We start from the raw sequence: 23,325 nt of genomic DNA, 5'->3' as shown, positions 1-23,325 counted from the left end.
TAGTTCTATTTATCTAAAGGAATACAGCTCAGGCAGAACATAGAACATTACAGCACAGTGTAGGCACTAATGAAGAGACTGTTTTCTTCCCTCATTGAAATGAAATATTTTTCCATTTTCTGGGATTTTTCCCCCTTACTCGGAAGGTGCTAATTCCATGGGATTACAGTTCCTTTATGCCTGCTACTAACTTTGTTAATTGATTCTAACAATTAGTTGCACCTCTACAATTCTACCCAGAGACTCCTTTCTGCTGCTAATTCTTTGCTTGAAGAAAGGCCTCCTGGCATCAGTCCTAGATTTGCATTTCAATCCTAACCACCGATAATGAGATGATTTTGTATAAAGATACCAGATTAATTTTTTTTAATTATTATTCACTGTTTGACATGACTGTAAGGTTTTGCAGCTTCATTTTATACATATCATCTCTTCATTGAAATAATTAGTCAGTCACATGGGTCCAAACCCCTGAACAGCTTAAATGGCATTCCTGTGACTGGAGTGAGGCACAGTTGATGTACAACTCTTCCTGTGTAGTGATAGTATCCCTACCTTTAAGCGGGAGGGCCAGGTGCAAGTCTCACTTGTTCCATTGGTGTGCAATAATATCTCTAAACAGGTTGATTAGAAAATATAGTTTTTCTTATGTACAACGTGTGTCTAGGGTTTTGTAACGCAGGGGCAATGAAACTATCTCACAGCCAGAAGGTCCTGGTTCGACTCCCGTTCCTGAGTTGTGTTATAACATATCCAAAAGGGTTGATTAAAATAAGTACAAGTTGTATGGGTACAGTGTCAGGCAGTGTCAGGATCTTTTGAACTCTACCATTCAAGTGATATCATTCAGCTACTATCCGATTTTACTGTCGCCACTCCAAAGTGAATTAACATTGAGAAAAACATTGTTCAACACTAAGATCCATTTCCCTTACTTTGATGAAAATCGGTTAACAGTTAACAATGGGGATTAAATGTTGGATCTTTACGCTGTGTGCTGTTGTTTCATATTTAGCAGTGCTACATTTCAACTGATCAAATAAGAGGAACTGATTAACAATGTATTTAATTATACGTTTAATTAGCCACTGAAAATATCCCAGTTTTGTTTTGAGCTAAGAGGATAAACAGGACTAACTTACGTAACTTGATTGAAGCTTGATGGATATTCCTTCTATTGGGAGAGATGGCATTATGTTCTGTCATGTTTAAAATTTTATAACTGATTGTGAAGTGGAATTATTGTTTGTGATGAGTATTATGACATCACCATTTTTTCCAGTAGTCACTCGTGAGCAGCTCAAACTAATGTTTCAATAAACACACCTGTTGTACAAATATTACAAAAACAGGTGATCATAAAAAGCTTATTGCAAGCTTCAATGTGTTTAAAACTACAAATATGACAGTACAACATTTAGAAATATCATTGCATAGGGTCTCCAAGCTCATTCTTTGGACAAACTTGTAACTCTAAATAAAATCCCTTCTGCCTTATGTCGAAGAAACTTACTTAGGCAGCATCATACCTTAACAAACAGTTCGATTTCAGGATCCTTATCCAACCCGTTGGCAGGACCCAAGTCAGCCATGTCAATTTGGGTTTAGATTCTCTGATCGCCCGTTGTTCTTCAGTTCAGAGCTTCAATAATCCACAAGGTTCCATTCACTCATGCCTCCAACAGGACAGTTCCATCAAGATATGAATATCGTTTGATGAAACCTAATATCACCAATATACTCCTGCCATCCAAATAAAACTTTCATCGAAGACGGATGTGCTACAATTCCCAAGCTGCTGTACACACCTAATGATCTTTAGAGAAAGCAACAGGTACCGCTTCTTCCATTTCTCTTTACAGTGCAGAGCTTCTCTCTGCCGACTTCTATTAATTGTGTATGTTCTAAGTGAGATAGGAAGGCGGCCAAAAATAGTCTTTGGCAGTAGGAGAGGCGCTGGGTTACACAGAGGGAGGAGCCAACCTCTCAGCAACCACTAACCTCTATTTATTTTCTTCCTACCAATTAAGCAGGCAGTTCCTTTCACCTCACTGATTAACATCCAATTCATGCTTGCGCACTGAAAAATGCAGAGATTATTCAATGCTGACAGACATTCATCACCTCATTCATTCATTGAGTGAAGCTGAACGTGCAGCTTTGATGTGGGTGCTTGTCGAAAACAGTACACCACATTTATATTTAATCATCAGGGAGGGGAGATGGGAAGAATGTATAACTTAGAGTGAACATCACATGCAGGAAGTCTTCTCCCTAAATACACTGTTGTAGAAATTAGTCTTTAAGTTCACTACCTGTCCTGAAATCCATTAAGTGGAACCTAACATATGTCAATAAATTCATCAGGAAGCTGCTTGGGTGTGTGCTGCAGCACGGAGTCTCAGCTTGTAAACGGGTCCAAAATAATTTCCATCTCCCAATGCTTCTTTTATCCATTGAATTGTACACACTCTCAAAAGACATTTATCCCCAAAGATTTTCTTTAAAGGTAATCTACAAGCAGGTACTACTGTTATTTAAATCAACTGCTGCCTCAGATAATGCAGCATGGTTGAAATGACTTTCGTCTTAGATTTCCCCCACACCACAGAGGAAGATTTCTGGCCACCACTCTGTGGTGACACTCAACAGTAACTGGAGCTTACAACTCGGTGAAACAAAGACTGGATCTGAGCATCTTGAAGGACTATAGCTTGGTGCTCCCTTTCTTCACACTAATCATGTTATCTTTTAAAATCAACAGTTTTATCAAGGCAGCACAGAGGCATCTTAAACATTTAGTCAGTTTTAAGAGGTCACATCACTGGAAAGACCTTGCCCACCAATTAAAATATTGGAAATTTCCAGGAATACGTGCTCACGGTTTTCCACCTGTAATTGTTGAAAGATCAGTACAGCCATACCAGTTGTTTATTGATGGTCAGGTTGGCTTAGCAACTGAGGTGCCTGAACACCATTCCTGGCTCGGAACCCTGTCATAATACTAGCTGGACATGTCAGATTTCAAACAGAATCTGTCTTGAAAGATCATAAATGTATTTGCGTTGGTTTTATCCAAATGTCTCTCAGTGAACCATAAACACTCAGTTCTGTAAATTGTGTGTTAACAAAATTACAAAAGGGAATACCAAAAGAATGATGATAAGCTTCTAAAACACAGTAAAAATATCATCCCATTGATCCCAAAACACTCCTTTATGAATTGAAAAGGAACAAAGCTGATTTGATGTATTATCCAAAACACCCCGAGTAGAGTAACACCACTCATAAATATTTAAACCAGTATCCTTATATGTAACACCTTGGTAGTTTTACGTCACTTAAGCGTTCAGTTTTTAAACTAGAACAATGATTTCTCCAAAAAGAATCTGAGCTTCACTGCACTCAGCTTTGGCAGCCATTTCTGATCTGGGACTAACACTAATTTCTCACTCCAAGCTAATCTAATTTAATGAATCCATTACTCCCTTCTCAGGAGCACTGCTCTATATAGCCATCCTATTCCAAGATCTTCTGAGGTCTAAAAAACTACCCAAATTTGAATGTGAAACTAGATGTTTCTTTCGCTCTCTGCAAGAGCACCTCCACTAGGCTTAAAAAAATTCCAGAACAAATCTTTGAGACCACATTATACGCCAATCTGGGTCACAACAGTCTATTAGTGAAGCAAAAATTAATCAATCACTCTACAGCTCAATTTCAAAAACTGTTTTTAAACAAGATGCCATGGTTACAGAAACACAGCAGAGTTTGTTTTAACCAGCACTCTTGATAACTTGGCAAAAATTATATATCTCAAATATTACAATTTACTGTTTTATTACTTCAATAACAAGTTTACTTTCATTGAATCAAAGGCCAGGCAAAATATCAACAGTTGCTTCAATTTCAAGTTAATTACTCCTCAAATACTGCCATCAACCACAATACCTTAGCAGTCAGTTGAGGGCATGAGAGAGAGAGAGAGAGAGAGAGAGAGAAGGCTCTCTGCCAGTAAGATTTTTATTTAAGCGATTTATGCTGTAAATAAAAGGTATAAGAGTGGGGTGTACACCCACTGCAGTACACTTCTATAACTTGGAGGTATTTTTATATTAATTATGTGGACCTCTTGATCAACGGAATATTTGATCAACCAGCACGCATTTGGTCTCATGGGTGTCAGTTAGGACAAAGTTTGCTGTACTTGCTAAATAATTAGAAAAACACTCCAGTTACTAAGTCAACACTAGAATACCCATCTTATAGCAATTAACATTAAAAATTATACATATAAATCCAACTTTATATCATAGAAAAGTTACGCTCAATCACATCACTACATTAGGCTTTTGGTTCAAGATTTATTCTAAGTTGATTATTATTTTGAAAATTCTAAGAATAGACTGCATACTAAGGTGTTAATAGAGATACTCCCATAAAAAGAAAGATGAATTCCCCTGCCCTCGAATACCACCCCAACAACCTCTGCATCCAACATAATTTCTCCGCCACTTCCATCACCTACAATCCAACCCTACAACCAAAGAGAGATATTTCCCTGATAATAAAATGTGAGGCTGGATGAACACAGCAGGCCAAGCAGCATCTCAGGAGCACAAAAGCTGACGTTTCGGGCCTAGACCCTTCATCCTCTGATGAAGGGTCTAGGCCCGAAACGTCAGCTTTTGTGCTCCTGAGATGCTGCTTGGCCTGCTGTGTTCATCCAGCCTCACATTTTATTATCTTGGAATCTCCAGCATCTGCAGTTCCCATTATCTCAGAGATATTTCCCTACCCACTTCTATCTGCCTTCGGTAAGGACCGCGCTCTCCGCAACTCCCTCGTCCGTTCCACGTTCCCCACTACACCTGGCACTTTTTCCTTTTTATATTAATTATGTGGACCTCTTGATCAACAGAATATTTGATCAACTTATGCTTATGTCTGTGTATCTTTTGTTATAACTACATATGTAATAGAAGCTGACTAACTTAACTGGTCATACTGTAATTCTACCCTCCTGCTAGAATGAATGGTGATTGCCTCAGTTTTGCATCTGCCAGGAAGGGCTACACCTGCCCCTACACCTCTTTTCTATTCAAGGCACCAAACAAATCTTCCAAATTAGACAGGGGTTCAACTACACATTCGTCAACTTGTTCTGCTGTATCTGTTGCTCCTGATGTGGCCTCCCCTACATCGGTGAGACCAAGTGGAGCCTTGGCTCTCTGATGAAGGGTCTAGGCCCGAGACGTCAGCTTTTGTGCTCCTGAGATGCTGCTTGGCCTGCTGTGTTCATCCAGCCTCACATTTTATTGTCTTGGAGCCTTGGTGACTGTTTTGTAGAGCATCTGTGCTCTGTATGCAACAAACAACACCACCTTCCGGTGGCCAACCATTTTAACTCCCCCTCCCACTCCCTGGGTGACATGTCCATCCTGGGCCTCCTCCAGCGTCACAATGATGCCACCCGGAAACTGGAGGAGCAACATCTCATATTCCATCTCAGGAGACTACAGCCCGATGGCCTAAACATAGAATTCACCAGTTTTAAAATCTCCCCAGCCCCAGCCTCATCATTTGGGGCAGCACGGTGGCTCAGTGGTTAGCACTGTAGCCTCACAGCGACAGAGACCCGGGTTGGATTCCAGCCTCAGGTAACTGTCTGTGCGGAGTTTGCACATTCTCCCCGTGTCTGCGTGGGTTTCCTCCGGGTGCTCCGGTTTCCTCCCATAGTCCAAAGATGTGCAGGCTAGGTTGATTGGCCATGATAAATTGCCCATAGTGTTCAGGGATGTGTGGGTTATAGGGGAATGGGTCTGAGTGGGATGCTCCAAGGGGCAGTGTGGACTTGTTGGGCCGAAGGGCCTGTTTCCACACTGTAGGGAATCTAATCCCATGTCGAACTCTCCCTCTCATCCCCACCTCCTTGAGCTGACACAACTTGTCCACATTCTCTCCCACCTAGCTGCCCTTGCATGTCACTGGCCAATCCCCAACACTCTATCTGCGTTCACCTATCACTGTCCCACCTACCTCCCCTAGCCCCACCCCTCCTCTCTTTATTTCTGAGCTCCCTTCCCCCTCCCCATTTCTGAAGAAGGGTCCCAAACCAAAATGCTAACTTTCCTGCTCCTCTGATGCTGCCTGGCCTGCTGCGTTCTTCCCACTCCACACTATGTTATTTCTGACTCCAGCATGTGTAGTTCTTTCTATCTCTGAATAGAGATCCAAGAGACTGTTGTCTTACTGAATGGATTTTTATCCAATGTGTTTTAATCAACAACGATAAGTTTTGAGATGTTGAAATGGAAGGAGGGAGGAGGGAGGAGAAGAGTGGGAAGGTGGAAACAGAGCATGAGAGAAAGAGACTGAGAGGTTGAGTGAGAGAGAGAGGGGGGAGAGAACAGAGAGACGGGATGAGAGGGAGGCCGCAACAGAGATAGAGGGGAGGCAGAGGTGTGGGGGAGGGAGGGAGAGAGGATGGGAGGGACACAGAGCGAGAGGCAGAGAGCAAACATGGGGAGGGAGACAGGGAGAGGGGAAGACAGATGGGTGTGGGGAAAGAGACAGGTGGGGGAGGGAGGCAGACAGATGGTGCGGGGGTGGGTGGTGGCAGGGAGGCAAATGTGAGCGGGGTGGTGGGGGCAGGCGGGGTGGGGGGGGGGGGGGGGCGGACGAAAAGAGAGACGGGGGTTGTTGGGGGGAACAGCATTGGTAACAGTAAAGTTTATTTTGGCCCTTCTACTGCTCTGCCATGCAGCTCAAGCTGAACAGTTATAGGCAATTATGTAATTAAGGTGCATATATTGGACAAATATACATTGAAACAGGCAACATGAGTTCTGTGATGCCTAACTAGATGGCTAGTCTATTGATAAAACTATAAATTTCAGTTCAGATGATTTTACATATTCTGCTTGTCCCTGACTGACTCAGCGTGTAGTCAGCTGATCACTTTGGCCATTTTGGGTCTACGTTCTTTCGTTTTAAAAACCACTTTTCACTTCATGAAAGTCTCAGACATTGAAATCAGATGATTGAAGTTGGAAATGGATAATTCATATTTTACCACTTCTATGATACTAACTGTTGCCTGAATTGGAGCCTGCACTGTTGCCTTTCCTTTTGTCATTAACTTCCCAATGCCCTTTTACATGAAAACTTCCCCCAGTTAATCAGTTTAAACTCCTTTCTACCACTCTAGCTGTAGAATTCATTCAAACTGGCCCTAATGTAGTTCAGGTGAAGGCCGTACTAATGGTACAGCTCGCTCCATCCCAGCATCAGTGCCAGCTGATTCCCCATTAGTCACAAGCTGTTTCTGCCATGCAATTTTCTGCATGCACTTGACATTTTAATCTTATTCACCCAATAATCAGTCAGTTCGTGCCTCAGGTAGTAATCCAGAGATTGTTGTTGGAGGATTTCTCCAGAACCATTTAAGCTGTCTCAGGGAGATTTTGTCACCAATCTTCTTTTTGGCAGCAATCTAAACCACTCATATGTTGGGAAAGATACATACATGAACTCCTCAGCAGAAGGCAGTTTCAATTCTGATGAACAATAAATAGGTTTATTGTATATTACTTGCCAATGGTTACATTATAAACAGAGATGCATGAATCAGGCTCAGCTTAATCTAAATTAGTATATCAGCAACCTTTGGAACACACCAAGGACAATTTTGAAGCTTAAGGCACTTTCTACTGAGCACCTAAAGAACTCGTAGGAGATAAAGAATTCTGTCCGCTGCTTTATAATCGCATGGGCAGAGCACATTGTGATGTCAGTTGAGATTTCCTCAACCTTTCAGGTACTAATGGTCTTAAACAATCGGGTCAGAGTCATAAAGCATGGAAACAGGCTCTTCAGTCCAACTCATTCGTATCGGCCAGGCTTTCTAAACTGAACTAGTCCCATTTGCATCAGTGAACATGGGAACTGCAGATGCTGGAGAATCCAAGATAATGAAATGTGAGGCTGGATGAACACAGCAGGCCCAGCAGCATCTCAGGAGCACAAAAGCTGATGTTTCGGGCCGAGACCCTTCATCAAAGAGGGGGATGGGGTGAGGGTTCTGGAATAAATAGGGAGAGAGGGGGAGGCGGACTGAAGATGGAGAGAAAAGATGATAGGTAGAGAGGAGAGTATAGGCGGGGAGGTAGGGAGGGATAGGTCAGTCCAGGGAAGACGGACAGGTCAAGGAGGTGGGATGAGGTTAGTAAGTAGGAGATGGAGGTGCGGCTTGGGGTGGGAGGAAGGGATGGGTGAGAGGAAGAACAGGTTAGGGAGGCAGAGACAGGTTGGACTGGTTTTGGGATGCAGTGGGTGGAGGGGAAGAGCTGGGCTGGTTGTGTGGTGCAGGTGGGGGGAGGGGCCGAACTGGGCTGGTTTTGGGATGCGGTGGGGGAAGGGGAGATTTTGAAGCTGGTGAAGTCCACATTGATACCATTGGGCTGCAGGGCTCCCAAGCGGAATAGGAGTTGCTGTTCCTGCAACCTTCGGGTGGCATCATTGTGGGACTGCAGGAGGCCCATGATGGACATGTCATCTAAAGAATGGGAGGGGGAATGGAAATGGTTTGCGACTGGGAGGTGCAGTTGTTTATTGAGAACCGAGCGGAGGTGTTCTGCAAAGCGGTCCCCATCAAGCCCGCAGACAAGGGTGGCGCAGTGGTAGTATGACGCACTGACCTCTATATCGCCAAGGCCAGACGCCAACTCTCCGACACAACCTCCTACCGCCCCCTCGATCATGACCCCACACCCGAGTACCAAACCATCATCTCCAACACCATTCATGACCTCATCACCTCAGGGGACCTCCCACCCACGGCCTCCAACCTCATTGTGCCCCAACCCCGCACGGCCCGTTTCTATCTCCTTCCCAAAATCCACAAACCTCCCTGCCCTGGTCGACCCATCGTCTCAGCCTGCTCCTGCCCCACCGAACTCATCTCCACCTATCTGGACTCCATTTTCTCCCCTTTGGTCCAGGAACTCCCTACCTACGTCCGTGACACCACCCACGCCCTCCACCTCCTCCAGGACTTCCAATTCCCTGGACCCCAACACCTCATCTTCACCATGGACGTCCAGTCCCTATACACCTGCATTCCGCATGCAGATGGCCTCAAGGCCCTCCACTTCTTCCTGTCCCGCAGGCCCGACCAGTCCCCCTCCACCGACACCCTCATCCGCCTAGCCGAACTCGTCCTCACACTCAACAACTTCTCTTTCGATTCCTCCTACTTCCTACAGACTAAGGGGGTGGCCATGGGCACCCGCATGGGCCCCAGCTATGCCTGCCTCTTTGTAGGTTACGTGGAACAGTCCCTCTTCCGCACCTACACAGGCCCCAAACCCCACCTCTTCCTCCGTTACATTGATGACTGTATCGGCGCCGTCTCTTGCTCCCCAGAGGAGCTCGAACAGTTCATCCACTTCACCAACACCTTCCACCCCAACCTTCAGTTCACCTGGGCCATCCCCAGCACATCCCTCACCTTCCTGGATCTCTCAGTCTCCATCTCAGGCAACCAGCTTGTAACTGATGTCCATTTCAAGCCCACCAACTCCCTCAGCTACCTAGAATACACCTCCTCCCACCCACCCTCCTGCAAAAATTCCATCCCCTATTCCCAATTCCTCCGCCTTCGCCGCATCTGCTCCCACGATGAGGCATTCCACTCCCGCACATCCCAGAGGTCCAAGTTCTTCAAGGACCGCAACTTTCCCCCCACAGTGGTCGAGAACGCCCTTGACCACGTCTCCCGTATTTCCCGCAACACATGTCTCACTCCCCGCCCCCGCCACAACCGCCCAAAAAGGACCCCCCTCATTCTCACACACCACCCCACCAACCTCCGGATACAACGCATCATCCTCCGACACTTCCGCCATCTACAATCCGACCCCACCACCCAAGACATTTTTCTATCCCCACCCTTGTCTGCTTTCCGGAGAGACTACTCTCTCCGTGACTCCCTTGTTCGCTCCACACTGCCCTCCAACCCCACCACACCCGGCACCTTCCCCTGCAACCGCAGGAAATGCTACACTTGCCCCCACACCTCCTCCCTCACCCCTATCCCAGGCCCCAAGATGACTTTCCACATTAAGCAGAGGTTCACCTGCACATCTGCCAATGTGGTATACTGCATCCACTGTACCCGGTGTGGCTTCCTCTACATTGGGGAAACCAAGCGGAGGCTTGGGGACCGCTTTGCAGAACACCTCCGCTCGGTTCGCAATAAACAACTGCACCTCCCAGTCGCAAACCATTTCCACTCCCCCTCCCATTCTTTAGATGACATGTCCATCATGGGCCTCCTGCAGTGCCACAATGATGCCACCCGAAGGTTGCAGCAACAGCAACTCATATTCCACTTGGGAACTCTGCAGACCAATGGTATCAATGTGGACTTCACCAGCTTCAAAATCTCCCCTTCCCCCACCGCATCCCAAAACCAGCCCAGTTCGGCCCCTCCCCCCACCTGCACCACACAACCAGCCCAGCTCTTCCCCTCCACCCACTGCATCCCAAAACCAGTCCAACCTGTCTCCACCTCCCTAACCTGTTCTTCCTCTCCCATCCCTTCCTCCCACCCCAAGCCACACCTCCATCTCCTACCTACCAACCTCATCCCACCTCCTTGACCTGTCCGTCTTCCCTGGACTGACCTATCCCCTCCCTACCTCCCCACCTATACTCTCCTCTCCACCTATCTTCTTTTCTCTCCATCTTCGGTCCGCCTCCCCCTCTCTCCCTATTTATTCCAGAGCCCTCACCCCATCCCCCTCTTTGATGAAGGGTCTAGGCCCGAAACATCAGCTTTTGTGCTCCTGAGATGCTGCTGGGCCTGCTGTGTTCATCCAGCCTCACATTTCATTATCTTAGTCCCATTTGCACATGTTTGGCCCATATTCGTCTAAAGCTTTCCTATCTATGTACCTGTCCAAATGTCTTTTAAATGCTATAACTGTACCTGTCTCTACCACTTCCTTTTGCAGCTCATTCCATGCATATTCCACACTCTGTTCAAAAACGCTGCCCCACAGGGTCCTGTTAAATCTTACCCCTCTCACCTTAAACCTATGCCCTCTAGTTTTGGGCTCACCTATCCTGGAGAAAAACCCTTAGCTATTCACTCTATCTGTGCTGCTCATGACTTTATAAATCTCTGTAAGGTCACCCCTCAGCCTCCTACATTCCTGGGAAAAAAGCAGTCCCAAACTATTCTGCCTCTCCTTATAACTAAAACCTTCCAGTCCCAGTAGCTTCCTTGTAAATCATTTCTTGCACACTTTCTACTTAATAACATCCTCCCAATAGCAGGGTTCCAGATTTGTATGCAGTACTCCAAATGTAGCCTTACCAATGTCTTGTACAGCTGAAACATGACTTCCCAACTCTGACCAATGAAGGCAAGCGTACTTAACACCACCTTCACCATCCTGTCTATCTCTAGTCAGGTAACACAGTATTTGGGACTCATGCTGCTGACTACAGAGAACCTTACCTATAACCTTGAATGAAAGCAGTAAATGTTTGAGGATCACAGTACGTCAGACAGCAGTCATGGAAAGGCAGAGCACTCTAATGTTTCAACTCTTCATCAGAGTTCTTTACCCTTAATGTGCTGCTTTTAAAGTTTCTTTACACTCCCCCAAACACCCCAACTGAATGACCTACTGTAGCATGTTCCTGTGGTCATCTTGCTCATCTTCTCTACAGTGCGTCCTCTCATGCACAAATGTTGTCAGAACCTGAAGCCTCTCAGACAAGGCAAGGGGATTTCAAAGGGAATGGAATATGACAATAGGGAGGGATTGCGAAAACAATACAGGGCACCAGTTATACTACAGCTGGAATACTGTGAACAATTTTGGGTCCCTTATTCATACAAAGATAGACCAGCACTGAAGGCATGCCAGAGATGGTTCATTAGACTGATACCAGGCATAGAGGAATCAACTCATGGAGGAGATGTTGAGTAGGTTGGGCTTGTACTTGTTGCAACATAGAAGAATGAGGGGAGACCTTATTGAAAGATACAAGCCTCACAGAGGATTTGGCAGGTTTAATACGGGAAGGATATTTACCCTAGTGGGAAAGTCTAAGACCAGTGACCATAATCTCAGTATAAGGAGTTTCACATTTAAGAAACAGATGATGAGGAATTTCTTCTCTCAGAGAGTACTGAATGTGTGGAATTTTTTACTGTAAAGGACTGTTGAGCGTGGGTCATTAACTATATTCAAGACTGAGATAAACATATTTTTAATCAGTAAGGGAATCGGGGTTATTGGGAAGAGGTAGAAAAATGGGTTTGAGAGTCTTCAGTTCAGCCATGATCTCAATGAATAGCGGGGCAGACTTGATGGGATGGATTTCTTACTTCAGCTCCTATTACACAATATTTTTTCAGTCATCGCATGGAAACTTCTTTCATTAAAATTAAATTTAGGATGTGCTGTGCTCTACATGATCAACCTACAACCTGCAATACAGATGGTTCTACCTTAACTGTGCAATACATTGCATAATTCAAAGTTTTAATGATGTTGTACATTTAATACTCTGCCACTTCTACAATAAATTAACCAGTATTACACAAGCAGGTGCCTTGTGACACAGCCCTTCTTGGCTATTTTAGGATACCTCTATACTCAACAGATCAGGAGGTGTTCCTCACTCATAAGAGAAACAAATTCAGTCAGATTCAGCTTTAGATCTACTAGATGCCAAATGGTCTACACCTCAAAAATAGCTTCTACTAACATTTCTCAAACTGTAAAAAAAAGAGTACTGCATCACTGACACCCTGAGAAACCATCTGACAGGAACGCCAAACAAAGGTGGTAATAACCTTGAAAATGATAACCTTCAAATATTAAAAAAAAATCAGTTGATCTCCAACATGCCTGAGAATATAGATCATAGTGATATTTCATTCTACTTCTGTGACATGGAGGAACTGGCATCATAGGGCTGGTAGTAGCTTGCAATTTAAATACAGTGTCAGGTCGCCTTGGGTAGCGTGATGGAAATCAAGTCCAGCATTCCCAGAGTCATCAACATTTTAAAAAGCATGCAGAGTTCTCCAATTTATCTGATTTTTAGACCTGGAATGAAAGAAGGTACAGACCAGGTTTCTATGCTGAATAAAAATCACTATGTATTACAAGTAATTAGACTCTACCTACTGGCAAACACTTATAAGCCATCACCACATAATACTACTTAAATCTCTCATCCCCTTAAAAATTTCCCCTTGCACATACACACAGACAGGATAAATAGGTTATGGCAGCCGGAACAAAATCTAGAAAGACAGTTCTGAGAGATAGTAAAAACTACTGATGCTGGAGTCAGAGATAACAGTGTGGAGCAGGAGGAAAACAGCAGTCTAGGCAGCATTAGAGGAGCAGGAAAACTGATGTTTTGAGTTGGGACCCTTCTTCAGAAATGGGGAGGAGGAAGGGAGCTCTGAAATAAATAGAGGAGGATTGGGGCTGGGGAAGGTAGGTGGGATGGTGATAGGCGAGTGCAGGTAGGCAGTGGTGGGGGATTTGTTAGTGAGGTGGGTGGAACAGATAGGTGGGAGAGAAGGAGGACAGGTCAAGGAGGCAGGGATGACAGGGAGGGTTGGTCATGGGACGAGGCTAGGGGGTGTGGAGATTTTGAAACTGGTTAAATCCCACATTGAGAGCACTGGGTTGTAGACTCCCAAGGCTGAATTTGAGGTGCTGCTCCTCCAGCTTCTGGGTGGCATCATTGTGACAGTGGAGGAGGTCCACCACCTCACTGTCCTGCTTCATCTCCAGATCAAGACAGTTTTCGGCTTTCTTTGTTCCCAGGTAATGTTATTCAGATGAATTTTAGGACTCTTTTGCTAGCCAGCACAACGTGGATAAACCACCCTAAAATGTCTCCAACTTATCAGTCACAAGTCACAGCTTACAACTGTTGAAGGAAAAAGAAATTAGTTTCTTCAGGCTTACAGTGAGTTTTGACGGCAGATAATAGTGACTAGCTAAATAACTCTGTCTCTGTAACTTGTTCCCAGCTGTAAGCTGTTCAGTTTATCTGAGATTCACACAGTTGTTGGTAGGCAAAGAAAAGGTCAATGTCATTTATAACTGGTCACTTGTCTATAGAACAATCAACTTCTTGGCCAGTAGAAGCTGCATTAATATATCCCCTCAGCACCAAGTCATCTACAACTCTGCAATTATTCCTTATTCAAACAGTCGCTTACATGATGCCTGTAACGGGTGTCGGGTTACTTACTACCAAAACTGCAGCAACCCATTCAAACACAATGTTTTAAAAATTACAACTCTTTCACATTTAGTCCTCAATATTTAAAAATACAAATTAAATAAAGGCAAGGTCCCTTTAGACAGGCATTAAATGGAAATATTAAGCTCCAGTAGAAAAAATATCCAAAAGAGTTTTTGCAGATTTTGTATATCGTTATGTTCATTCCAATCTTCAGAATGAATATCAATGAAACTTGAACCCATCTGATCGTTGTAACTTACAATACATCTTTGATATGCTGCCCCAATGGAAGAGATAGGTATTTTGATGATCCAGAATTACAACAATGGACTTTCGAAGTCTTGTTGCAGCATATCCTATTGTTTTCATTTTAGTCTATAAGTTTTTGATGCAACAAACTTATACTTCTCCAGATAGAACCTTTGATTAAATTTGTAACCATTGTGGTAAGATAAAGCATAAAACCTTTTCTCCACCACCACTCCCTCTAGCTTAAGAGACCTTCTGAACTAAGTTTATCATAATTCTTTGCAGAAGGTGAAAAAACACTGCTTGGGTAATTCGGTATCAAGCTACACTTTTCCCTACTCTTAATAAAATGATTGTAATAATGATAAATTATTCTTAATTGTAATATGTATAATTAGGTTTGCTTATGCAGTACAGAGTCTCATTAACCCCATTCAAAAAAGATACACAACCAACTAGAATATTAATCTAATGATAAATAATGCAGTTACTGTATTTAATAAAAGCCTCTCATTTTTCAAAGTGTGGGACAGAGACTACTGTCCTTTTAGTCCTATTAAATAATATTTAATGTTTCAGCACTTTTAGATTCCTAATTTGAAAGAGTACAGATCCAATCAAGCTTTCGCTGCTTGTATTTTGAAACTAATGTAACCAGTTTAATGGCCTCTTCTTTTAAACGGGGCAGGGATTAAATTACACTTCCAGCTGAGATTAATTCAATCCTGTGATCTCTTTCGCGATCAAATTCGTTAATGAGATGATTCCTGAAATATATAAAGATAAAGTCTGATCTACTACCATTGCAGACAATTCCAGAAATGTCTAAAATTTCTTGGGTAACAGCATTCCTTCATACATGACAGGAATGCAGACACAAGTAGTATTCTTTCCAGTTGATGCTTCTAAAATGACTCAGTGCTGAATCAAATCAAATTTAAGACAGTGGAGTTTTTACAACACAATATTATAGTTATTGACTTGATGTAATTGTTTCTGGTATTGCGTTTATCTGTGTTCAGAGAGTGAAATTATCAATGTGGTAATATTTTCTATGAAGGAGAATTAATTCTCAATCCAGTCAACAATTAATAATACGTATTACTCAAAATTCAAGTTCTGGTATACCGAGCAGGCTCTGAAACTAATGAGGGGTTAGCTAGGTTGTGCCTTGAGATATCTAGTAAATGGCCATGATTTTTTGCAATACAGGAAGGACTTGGTACATTTGTTCTAAACGTTAATCAAGAACCGCATGTACATTTTCGAATACTGATGTATTTGGAAGAGAGAGAGAAAGAGAGAGAGAGAGAGAGAGAGAGAGAGAGAGAGAGAGAGAGAGAGCACTAGTTGAAGGCAATTTTTAAGCCAGAACGTAAAGCACTTTAAAGTATTCACAGGATGTGGGCTTTGCTGGCCAGGCCAGCATTTATTTGTAAGGACAGGGAAGTTATGCTGAATTTATTTGCGCTGAACGGGTTAGACATCAGCTGGAGTTTCTGTACAGCTCTGCTGCCACACTACTGAATGAGAACACATTCAAGACAATGAAGAAGCTGTTTATGAAAATGGTTCCGTGGTAATAAAGCTCAGATGAGGAAAAGTTGGACAAATTGGGACCGATTTCCTCACAGAAATGAAAACTAAAAGGAGAATTGTCAGAAATTTACAAAATCATAACAGTTCTGGACAAAGTAACAATTCAGTGATTCAATGATGAGTGCAGAAGGCATGCCAGGATCAATAACAGGCATGCTAATAAATGGGAAGTGTCTACCTGGTGAAATGACAACACAGGAATACTGCATGCTAAATAGCACAAGCAGCACAGAATGAACAACAGAGCTAAGCATTTTAAAATCAACAGATTAGATCAAAGCTCTCGTCCTGCCACATCTAGTCACGAAATGGTGTGCACAATTAAACAAGTAACTGAAGAATACTCGACAAAGAACTCCATTATCAATGATGGAGTGGCCCAGCGCATCAAGCAAGAGGCAAAGTTGATGCATTTGCATCCATCTTCAGCCGGACCTGCCACGTGGATGATCCAATTTTAGCCTCTTCCTGAGCTTCACAGTTGTCAGTTTTTGACAACTGATTCAGCCATCATTAAAGATAGGGATACTTTTGCAGCCTCCTCCTTCTGTTTGTTTTGTATTTGTCTATTATCATTCACAACTGGATGTGACAGGCTTGTCAAGGTTTCATATGACCTACTCACTGTGGGTTTGATTAGATTTGTAAAAAAGTATACTGCTCCTGCTGTTTAGTATATATTTAGTTTCATGCATCTTTGCCAGGTCAGAAATTCAATTTTAGGTTTGCCTGGTGCTTTTCCTAGCATGCTGCCTTCAAGTCCTCAGTGAACCTGATTTGACAGTGATGGCAGATTCTGAGGCATATTCTGAGCCCAGTTTCAGCTTAATATTGAATACAATTCTGTTGAGGCCCACAGGATCTCACAAATGTTGAGTATCATGTCAATAGATCTGTGCTAATTCTATGCCACTTAACAAGACAGTACTGTCACACAATGCAAAGAGTCCTCATTACAAAGATGAGACTTGTACCAAATGTGTATTCCTCTTTAAAATACAACAAGAGTTCCTTGCAACAATTAAATAAACGTATACTGTTCAGAGTAATTCTTGACTTTCCAATGCTGAAAAAGTTTATGAACTGTAAACACACAGACAATCACCCAAGAAGTCACTCCCTTAGCGTTATACGTGTAATTCTGAGGGACAGGTTTAACAGTTTGATGGGGTTTTGCTGTTGTAAGTCATATACCCATGCACTCTAGATGACCAGTAAAAATATTGAAATCCTGAATCATTTGAAATTTGAACATGAATGCTTTTTATTATGTCAGAGTCTGTGCTGCTGTGCAAGTGAACTGATCATTTTACCAAACTATCAGCAGCAGAGTGAAGGAACATACTGATTCTTCTGCTTTATTTATATACCAATTCTATTTTTAGTTGCAGTCAAAGAGCAAGGTTGAACCAATCATGGAGCAAAGAAGTTGCTATGAGCTAACAGTCCGCACGCCCCAGTTCAAATTCCATTTCGTGAAGGCTATCAATCCAAACATAGTCCTTTATCTCATTCAACCTGTCTGCATTAATGCATTTTTGTGGTGCTTTTTTTTAACCCTGCGATGCACTTTGTTTTAAAAATCACCCTTTGAATAATTATTTTTAAGCTTGAATTGATTAAAGTTCAATTATTATAATGTGCTTTCATTATTTTAATTACATTTGATCTAGTACATCTTGTGGATTGGTCAACATAATGGGCTGTTCAAAATCAAGAATTACTGAGTTTCAATTTAAAATAATCAAAGCGAAGCAGTTTCCAAATTCAATTCAATTGTGCCAGAAGAACATCTTAAATTGGGAGGTGAAAATAGTTGGAAGATCTACAAAAAATTATTTAAAAACAAAATCACACTACAGCCAAAATCTTACATATAAGGTAAAATTATTCCATATGTAAAACACATTCTAGTCTCCCTGCTATGGGAAAGAGGTTGTTAAACTTGAAACCATTTTGAAAAGATGTACAAGGATGCTGCCAGAGTTGGAGAGTTCGAGCTATAGGGAGAGGCTGAATAGTTTGTGGTTTTTATCCCCCTCGAGCGTCGGAGGCTAACAAGTTACGTTATAAGTGCTTTAAAACCAAGGAGTATGGGAAGGGTGAATAGCTGAAGTCTTTTTACCCCCAGAGTAAGGGTGGAAACTAGTGGGCATAGGTTCAAGGTGGATGGGGGGGGGGGGGGGGGGGGGGGGGTTTAAAAGAGACCCGAGGGGCAACCTTTTCACACCGAGGGTGCTGCAATCTATGGAACAGGCTGCCAGAGGTGGTGGTGGAGGCTGGTATGATTACAACATATAAAATGGCTTCTGAATGGATACATGAAAAGAAGCGGTTAGTGGGATACGGGCCAAATGTACACAAATGGGAGTTCGACCGAAGGATCTGTTTCCATGCTGTATAATTCAATGACACTGAAGTGCACTCAAGGTCAACTTTTAATCTGTTTAATATTTAACTGGGGACTGTCATGCTCAAATAGTACTGCTGTGTTACTCAGCAGAAGTGCTCAACAATAACAAGCCCGAGTGAGACAATGAAACTTTCCGTAAGCACCATCATACATTAGAATCCTTTCCTGATATTTGATGCAAATTAAGGCAAATTTAACACTTACTTGATGGAAATTAACTGCAATACACAAACATTTGTACAAATAATTGAATCACCAAGCATTCGGATACCACTAAAGTAACACTAATGGCAACTATAAATTACTAGAAATCACAGATATAACTGCACAAGGAGCTGCCATTTGGCCAATACTTCTATTTCAGTCAGAACTATATAGTCTAATCTATTTCACAGCCTTTCCTTGTTCCCTTCAATGAAGCATTGGTGAAGAAAACCATCTTTACCCAGGTGGCTTACATGTGACTTCAACTTATGGGGATGTGATAGTCTAAGGATAAAACTACTAGGCTATTAATCTAGTCACTCTGGTAATTTTTAGGGACGCAGGTTCAAATCCTGCCATGGCACATAGTGGAATTTGAATTTAATAAACAACTGGAATTTGAAGTTTAATTAAACCATTGTTGATCGTCGGCAAAAAACACTAAAGTCCTTTAGGGAAGGACACTGCCTTCTTTACTGGTCTAGCCCACATTGGACTCCAGACCCACAGCAATGTGGTTGAATTTTACTGTCCGCTGGGCAATTAAGGATGGACAATAAATGTTGGTCTAACCAACGATGCCTATAACCCGTGAATGGATTAAAAAAAACCCACACTGAAGTAGTTTATGCGTAAATAGCACTTTAAGACAACAGCTTGTACTTATACGGTGCCTTTAATGTAGTAACATGACCCAGTCATTTTGAAGGAACCTATTAAAACAAACTTTGGCACCGAGTCATGGAAGGAAAAATTGGATCTGATGTAGGATTTAAGGAGCTCCTAAAAGCAGAAAGCAACAACCTGCCTTTACATATGTTACAGCCCACTGGGGTAGAACCGGAATTCAAATTCTGCTACTCCCAAAATCATCAAGTATATAAAGTTTCCAAACTTATTCAATTTTCAGGCCTAATTGATAGAAAGCACGGACAGGATTTCTGCACTGAATTAGAATTACTGTGCATTACAACTAACTAGAGCCTAACTGCAGGTAAATAGCTTTAAATTGTCGACAAATAACACAACTAATTATAACTCAAATCTCCTAATAAATTTCCCCTTACACATCCACAGGATTAAATAGATTATTGACAAAGGGGAAAGACGGTTCAGCAGTAGGAATCAGAATAAGCCATTCAGTCCCTCAAACCTATTCCACTATTCAATGAGATGATGGTTGATGTGCAGCCTAACTCCATGTATCCACCTTTGGCCCATATTCTTTAGCTTTGTCTAACTCGGATAAAAAATTAACAACTAAGCTAGGGTCCACGGCCATTTATGGAAGAGATTTCCAGCAACCTATCACTCTTTGTGTATAGAAATGCTTCCTAACATCCCTCCTGAACTTCTGATCCTAATTCTCACACCTTGCCCCCTAGTCCTAGTCTTTGTTCACAGGTATTGTTGGCAAGATCATCATTATAACTCTTCTGCTGGATAGTGCATTGTGTCAGTCATCCTTCTCCACTTACTTCCACAGGTTGGTGAGGCACACAAAGTTTCCAATTCACTTTGTCTTATCAGTTAAAAAGGATAAAAAGCATATTATTGCAGGAAAGATAAATTGCTTTTCTTTATACTCATGGTGAGTTTTGACTCCATAAAAGAGAGAGTCCGCTCCTGAACTGGAAAGGAATACAACACTTCTCTCTCACTGTCTGTGTCCAACTTTTTCCAGCTCCAAGCTGTTTATAGCAGCATCTTAAACGGAAGAGTTCTGAGGATGGCGTTGCAGAATGTATAGCCTTGCAGTTGTAGGCAGGGCTACTAATGGTGGAAAGATGGAACAAAAGAATGAGAATGGAGAATGAATCAAAAGAATGGAGATTTTTCAGCCTCATAAGGCACTCAGTTGTCACGGTGATAAAAGAATCAAGAATAAATGCAGTCTATTTCATTACTATATATATGGCATTAAAGTTGTAAAACTTTTGTCAACTTCTTCCTGAATTGTCCTACCATTATTTTTTTCCTTAAAATTCTGAAAAATGCTGTAGAATGGTGCATTATATAACAGGTGTCATGCAAAGGGAAGTTTGTTGGTTGTGTTATGACACATCTGTCTTTTATTATTCATTCATTGGATGTGGGTGTGACTGGCATTTATTGCTCATCTTTAAATTGCCCCATGATGGTGTTGGTGTTGGTGATGGTGTTGGTGAGTCACCTCCTTGAGCTACTGTAATCTTCTTGATAAAGGAACACCCAGAGTTCTGGTTTGAACCAGTGACCATGAAGGATCAATGATTTAGTTCCAAGGCAGGACAGTGTGTGGCTCTGAGGGAACTTGTGGGTGGCAGTGACCCAACGCATCAACTGTCCTTGTGTTTCTAGGTGGCAGAAGTCCAAGGTTTGGAAGATGTTGTCAAAGGAGTCTTGGTGAGTTTCTGCAGTGCTTCATAGATGGTACACATTGCTACCACTGCATGTCGATGGCGAAGGTAGTGAATGTTGAATGTGGTGGATGGAGTACCAGTGAAATAGTCCACCTTGCTCTGAACAGACAAGAAGAATGCCGCCAGCCTGGAGCAGACTGCCTGAACACTACCTACTGTGCCAATGCTGCCACTTGTCTTGGAAGAAGAAATAAAGCACTCTACCCCGCTACTCAGTCTTACAGTTCCTTCCAAAGAATTCCAGAGTTTAGGATCTTGTGCTTTCAGCTGCCAGGAACGGTTATAAAATTTTCTGCTTTCTTTGACAGTCATATATCTAATGCAGTATTTTATTTTCGCTCTCTCATTAGGTTTGTACTATTGACTTGTTTCTGACTGTTCTAAAGAGTTTCATCTACAGTCAATTCCACAAGTGACATTTTATTCACTGACATACCCTTTTCCGTTCCTTCCTTCAGGGAGGGATTTTGTTTCTGATCCACACACCTTCCTATTCTGGATTAATCACACTACAGATGAGACTGGTTTTAGGTGAACAGTATGTTCCAATTATTAAATATAAATCAGAAGAATTGAAACCAGAAGTGTACACACAGAAGAAAGATACATTTCGAAGGTAACTATGTAACCAAAATGGGGTTAATCAAAATATTGAATATAAATAACTTGAACATCACAGGAGCTAAGGCTGAGATTACAGTTACGCTCTCAAAGTTCTCTGTATAGTATATATTGGAAATCAAAATGTCCAAGGCTATGAAATGTAGTTCTAATTTACTCTATTGTTTCACAATTATCAGAAGACGATTAAAAATTCTGCATTGACATTCACCAAAATTCACTTCTGGATTGTCAAGCCTTCCACACCACTATTTTTGAAGTTTGCCGCAATAGTCTTGTGGGCAAATAATGCAGCAGACTGCAGACCACAAAGCCCAAGAGGAAAGGTTAACCAGAACACCATAGATTGCGCTGCCCTTCAAATATAATAATGAATTCTTTCAGTTACTTGAAAAAGGCATTCTGGGCTTTGGCTTAACATCTCTTCTGAAAAATACCATTTACTTCAGCACCACTCTGGATCGTAAGCCTAATTTTTGTACTCCAGTCTTGAAATAGAGCATGAATCCACAAGTCGTTGACTGGGTGACAGTGCAATCTCAGAGCCAAGGTGACATTCCTTGCAGGTAAAGTTCAATAACACACACGAATAAGCATTAATGTTTATGATAATTACAATGAGTTTAAGTAATGATTTTCAGTTGATTGGTAGTGTTTTATATGTTTTATACAATACACAATAAAAATGGTTTAAAAAGTATTAGTTATTTATTCACGCATTAAATGATGTGCCAGTTTGTTAGTTTGTACCTGCTCGTTTTAGCCTTAGCTCATATCCAAACTACAACCTGTCTGATTAGAGGGAGAACAGTGAAATAACTAAGACAAATGTTAAAAGCCCATTTTCTCCAACATTAAGATATATGTATTTTAACGAAATGTAAAGTGGATGCAGATATGTTTATTTTTATTCAGTTAGTCATTTATTTAACCAGGTAGCTTCAAATACATTGAATTTTCCAAGGAAGATGTCTTACTACCGAGAAACTAAAGTTAATATTGCTCCTCCAACCATGGCGTTAACAAAAATGTGAGTATAAACTGTTTGCACTCATGGTTTTTGTTAATATTAAAGAGACAAAATGTTTCTTCCCAAAATAAAAAGGATAAAAGATTGTGAATCTCTCAAATCAGGAAAATCTTTATTAATGCTACAGACAGTTCCAATCTGTGCAACATATTCCACCCATGGTTCTATTTGCTTAGAATAAGCTATATTTTGATTCAGAAAATCTACACTGACTGTTAAAACACCACACAGAAAGCAATAACTGCATTAAAAAAAACACCTACTGTCTTGAAGGATGTTGTGAAAGACAGATATTTTAAAGAGGAACAAAAATCATTCAGTACAAGATCACATACAACCTGCACAGAAAATAAAGAAAAAAAAAACACAAGATTGAATTTTAACTGTATGAAATTAATTGTCTAGCAAGAATAGATTATGAGCAAAGCACTCTTTGGCTTGTTAAACTGCTGTCAGCCCAACGACAGAAAAACTGCATCACAGCACCTCAATCTTCTACTCACTGCTGCCTT

At 41.9% G+C, this 23,325-nt stretch overlaps 1 protein-coding gene across 2 annotated transcripts in view; it reads right to left on the bottom strand.

Moving 5' to 3' along the window:
* Nucleotides 1-23,325, bottom strand: part of LOC125452632 (chloride intracellular channel protein 5-like) — a 155,445-nt gene that overhangs the window by 76,355 nt on the left and 55,765 nt on the right. The window contains exon 1 of one of the 2 annotated variants that reach the window (XM_059645428.1): nucleotides 1,530-1,892. The exons of the other annotated variant lie outside the window; for it this stretch is intronic. Coding sequence (XP_059501411.1) covers nucleotides 1,530-1,592 — 63 coding nt within the window. The 5' untranslated portion in view covers nucleotides 1,593-1,892. Of the gene's footprint in view, nucleotides 1-1,529; nucleotides 1,893-23,325 lie in introns of those variants that run through there. 2 annotated transcript variants of the gene reach the window in all.

This window comes from Stegostoma tigrinum, chromosome 4 (assembly GCF_030684315.1).
Source record: "Stegostoma tigrinum isolate sSteTig4 chromosome 4, sSteTig4.hap1, whole genome shotgun sequence".
Lineage (NCBI taxonomy): Eukaryota > Metazoa > Chordata > Chondrichthyes > Orectolobiformes > Stegostomatidae > Stegostoma > Stegostoma tigrinum.
Note: the sequence above shows the minus strand (reverse complement) of the source record. Positions and strands in the feature narration are given on the sequence as shown.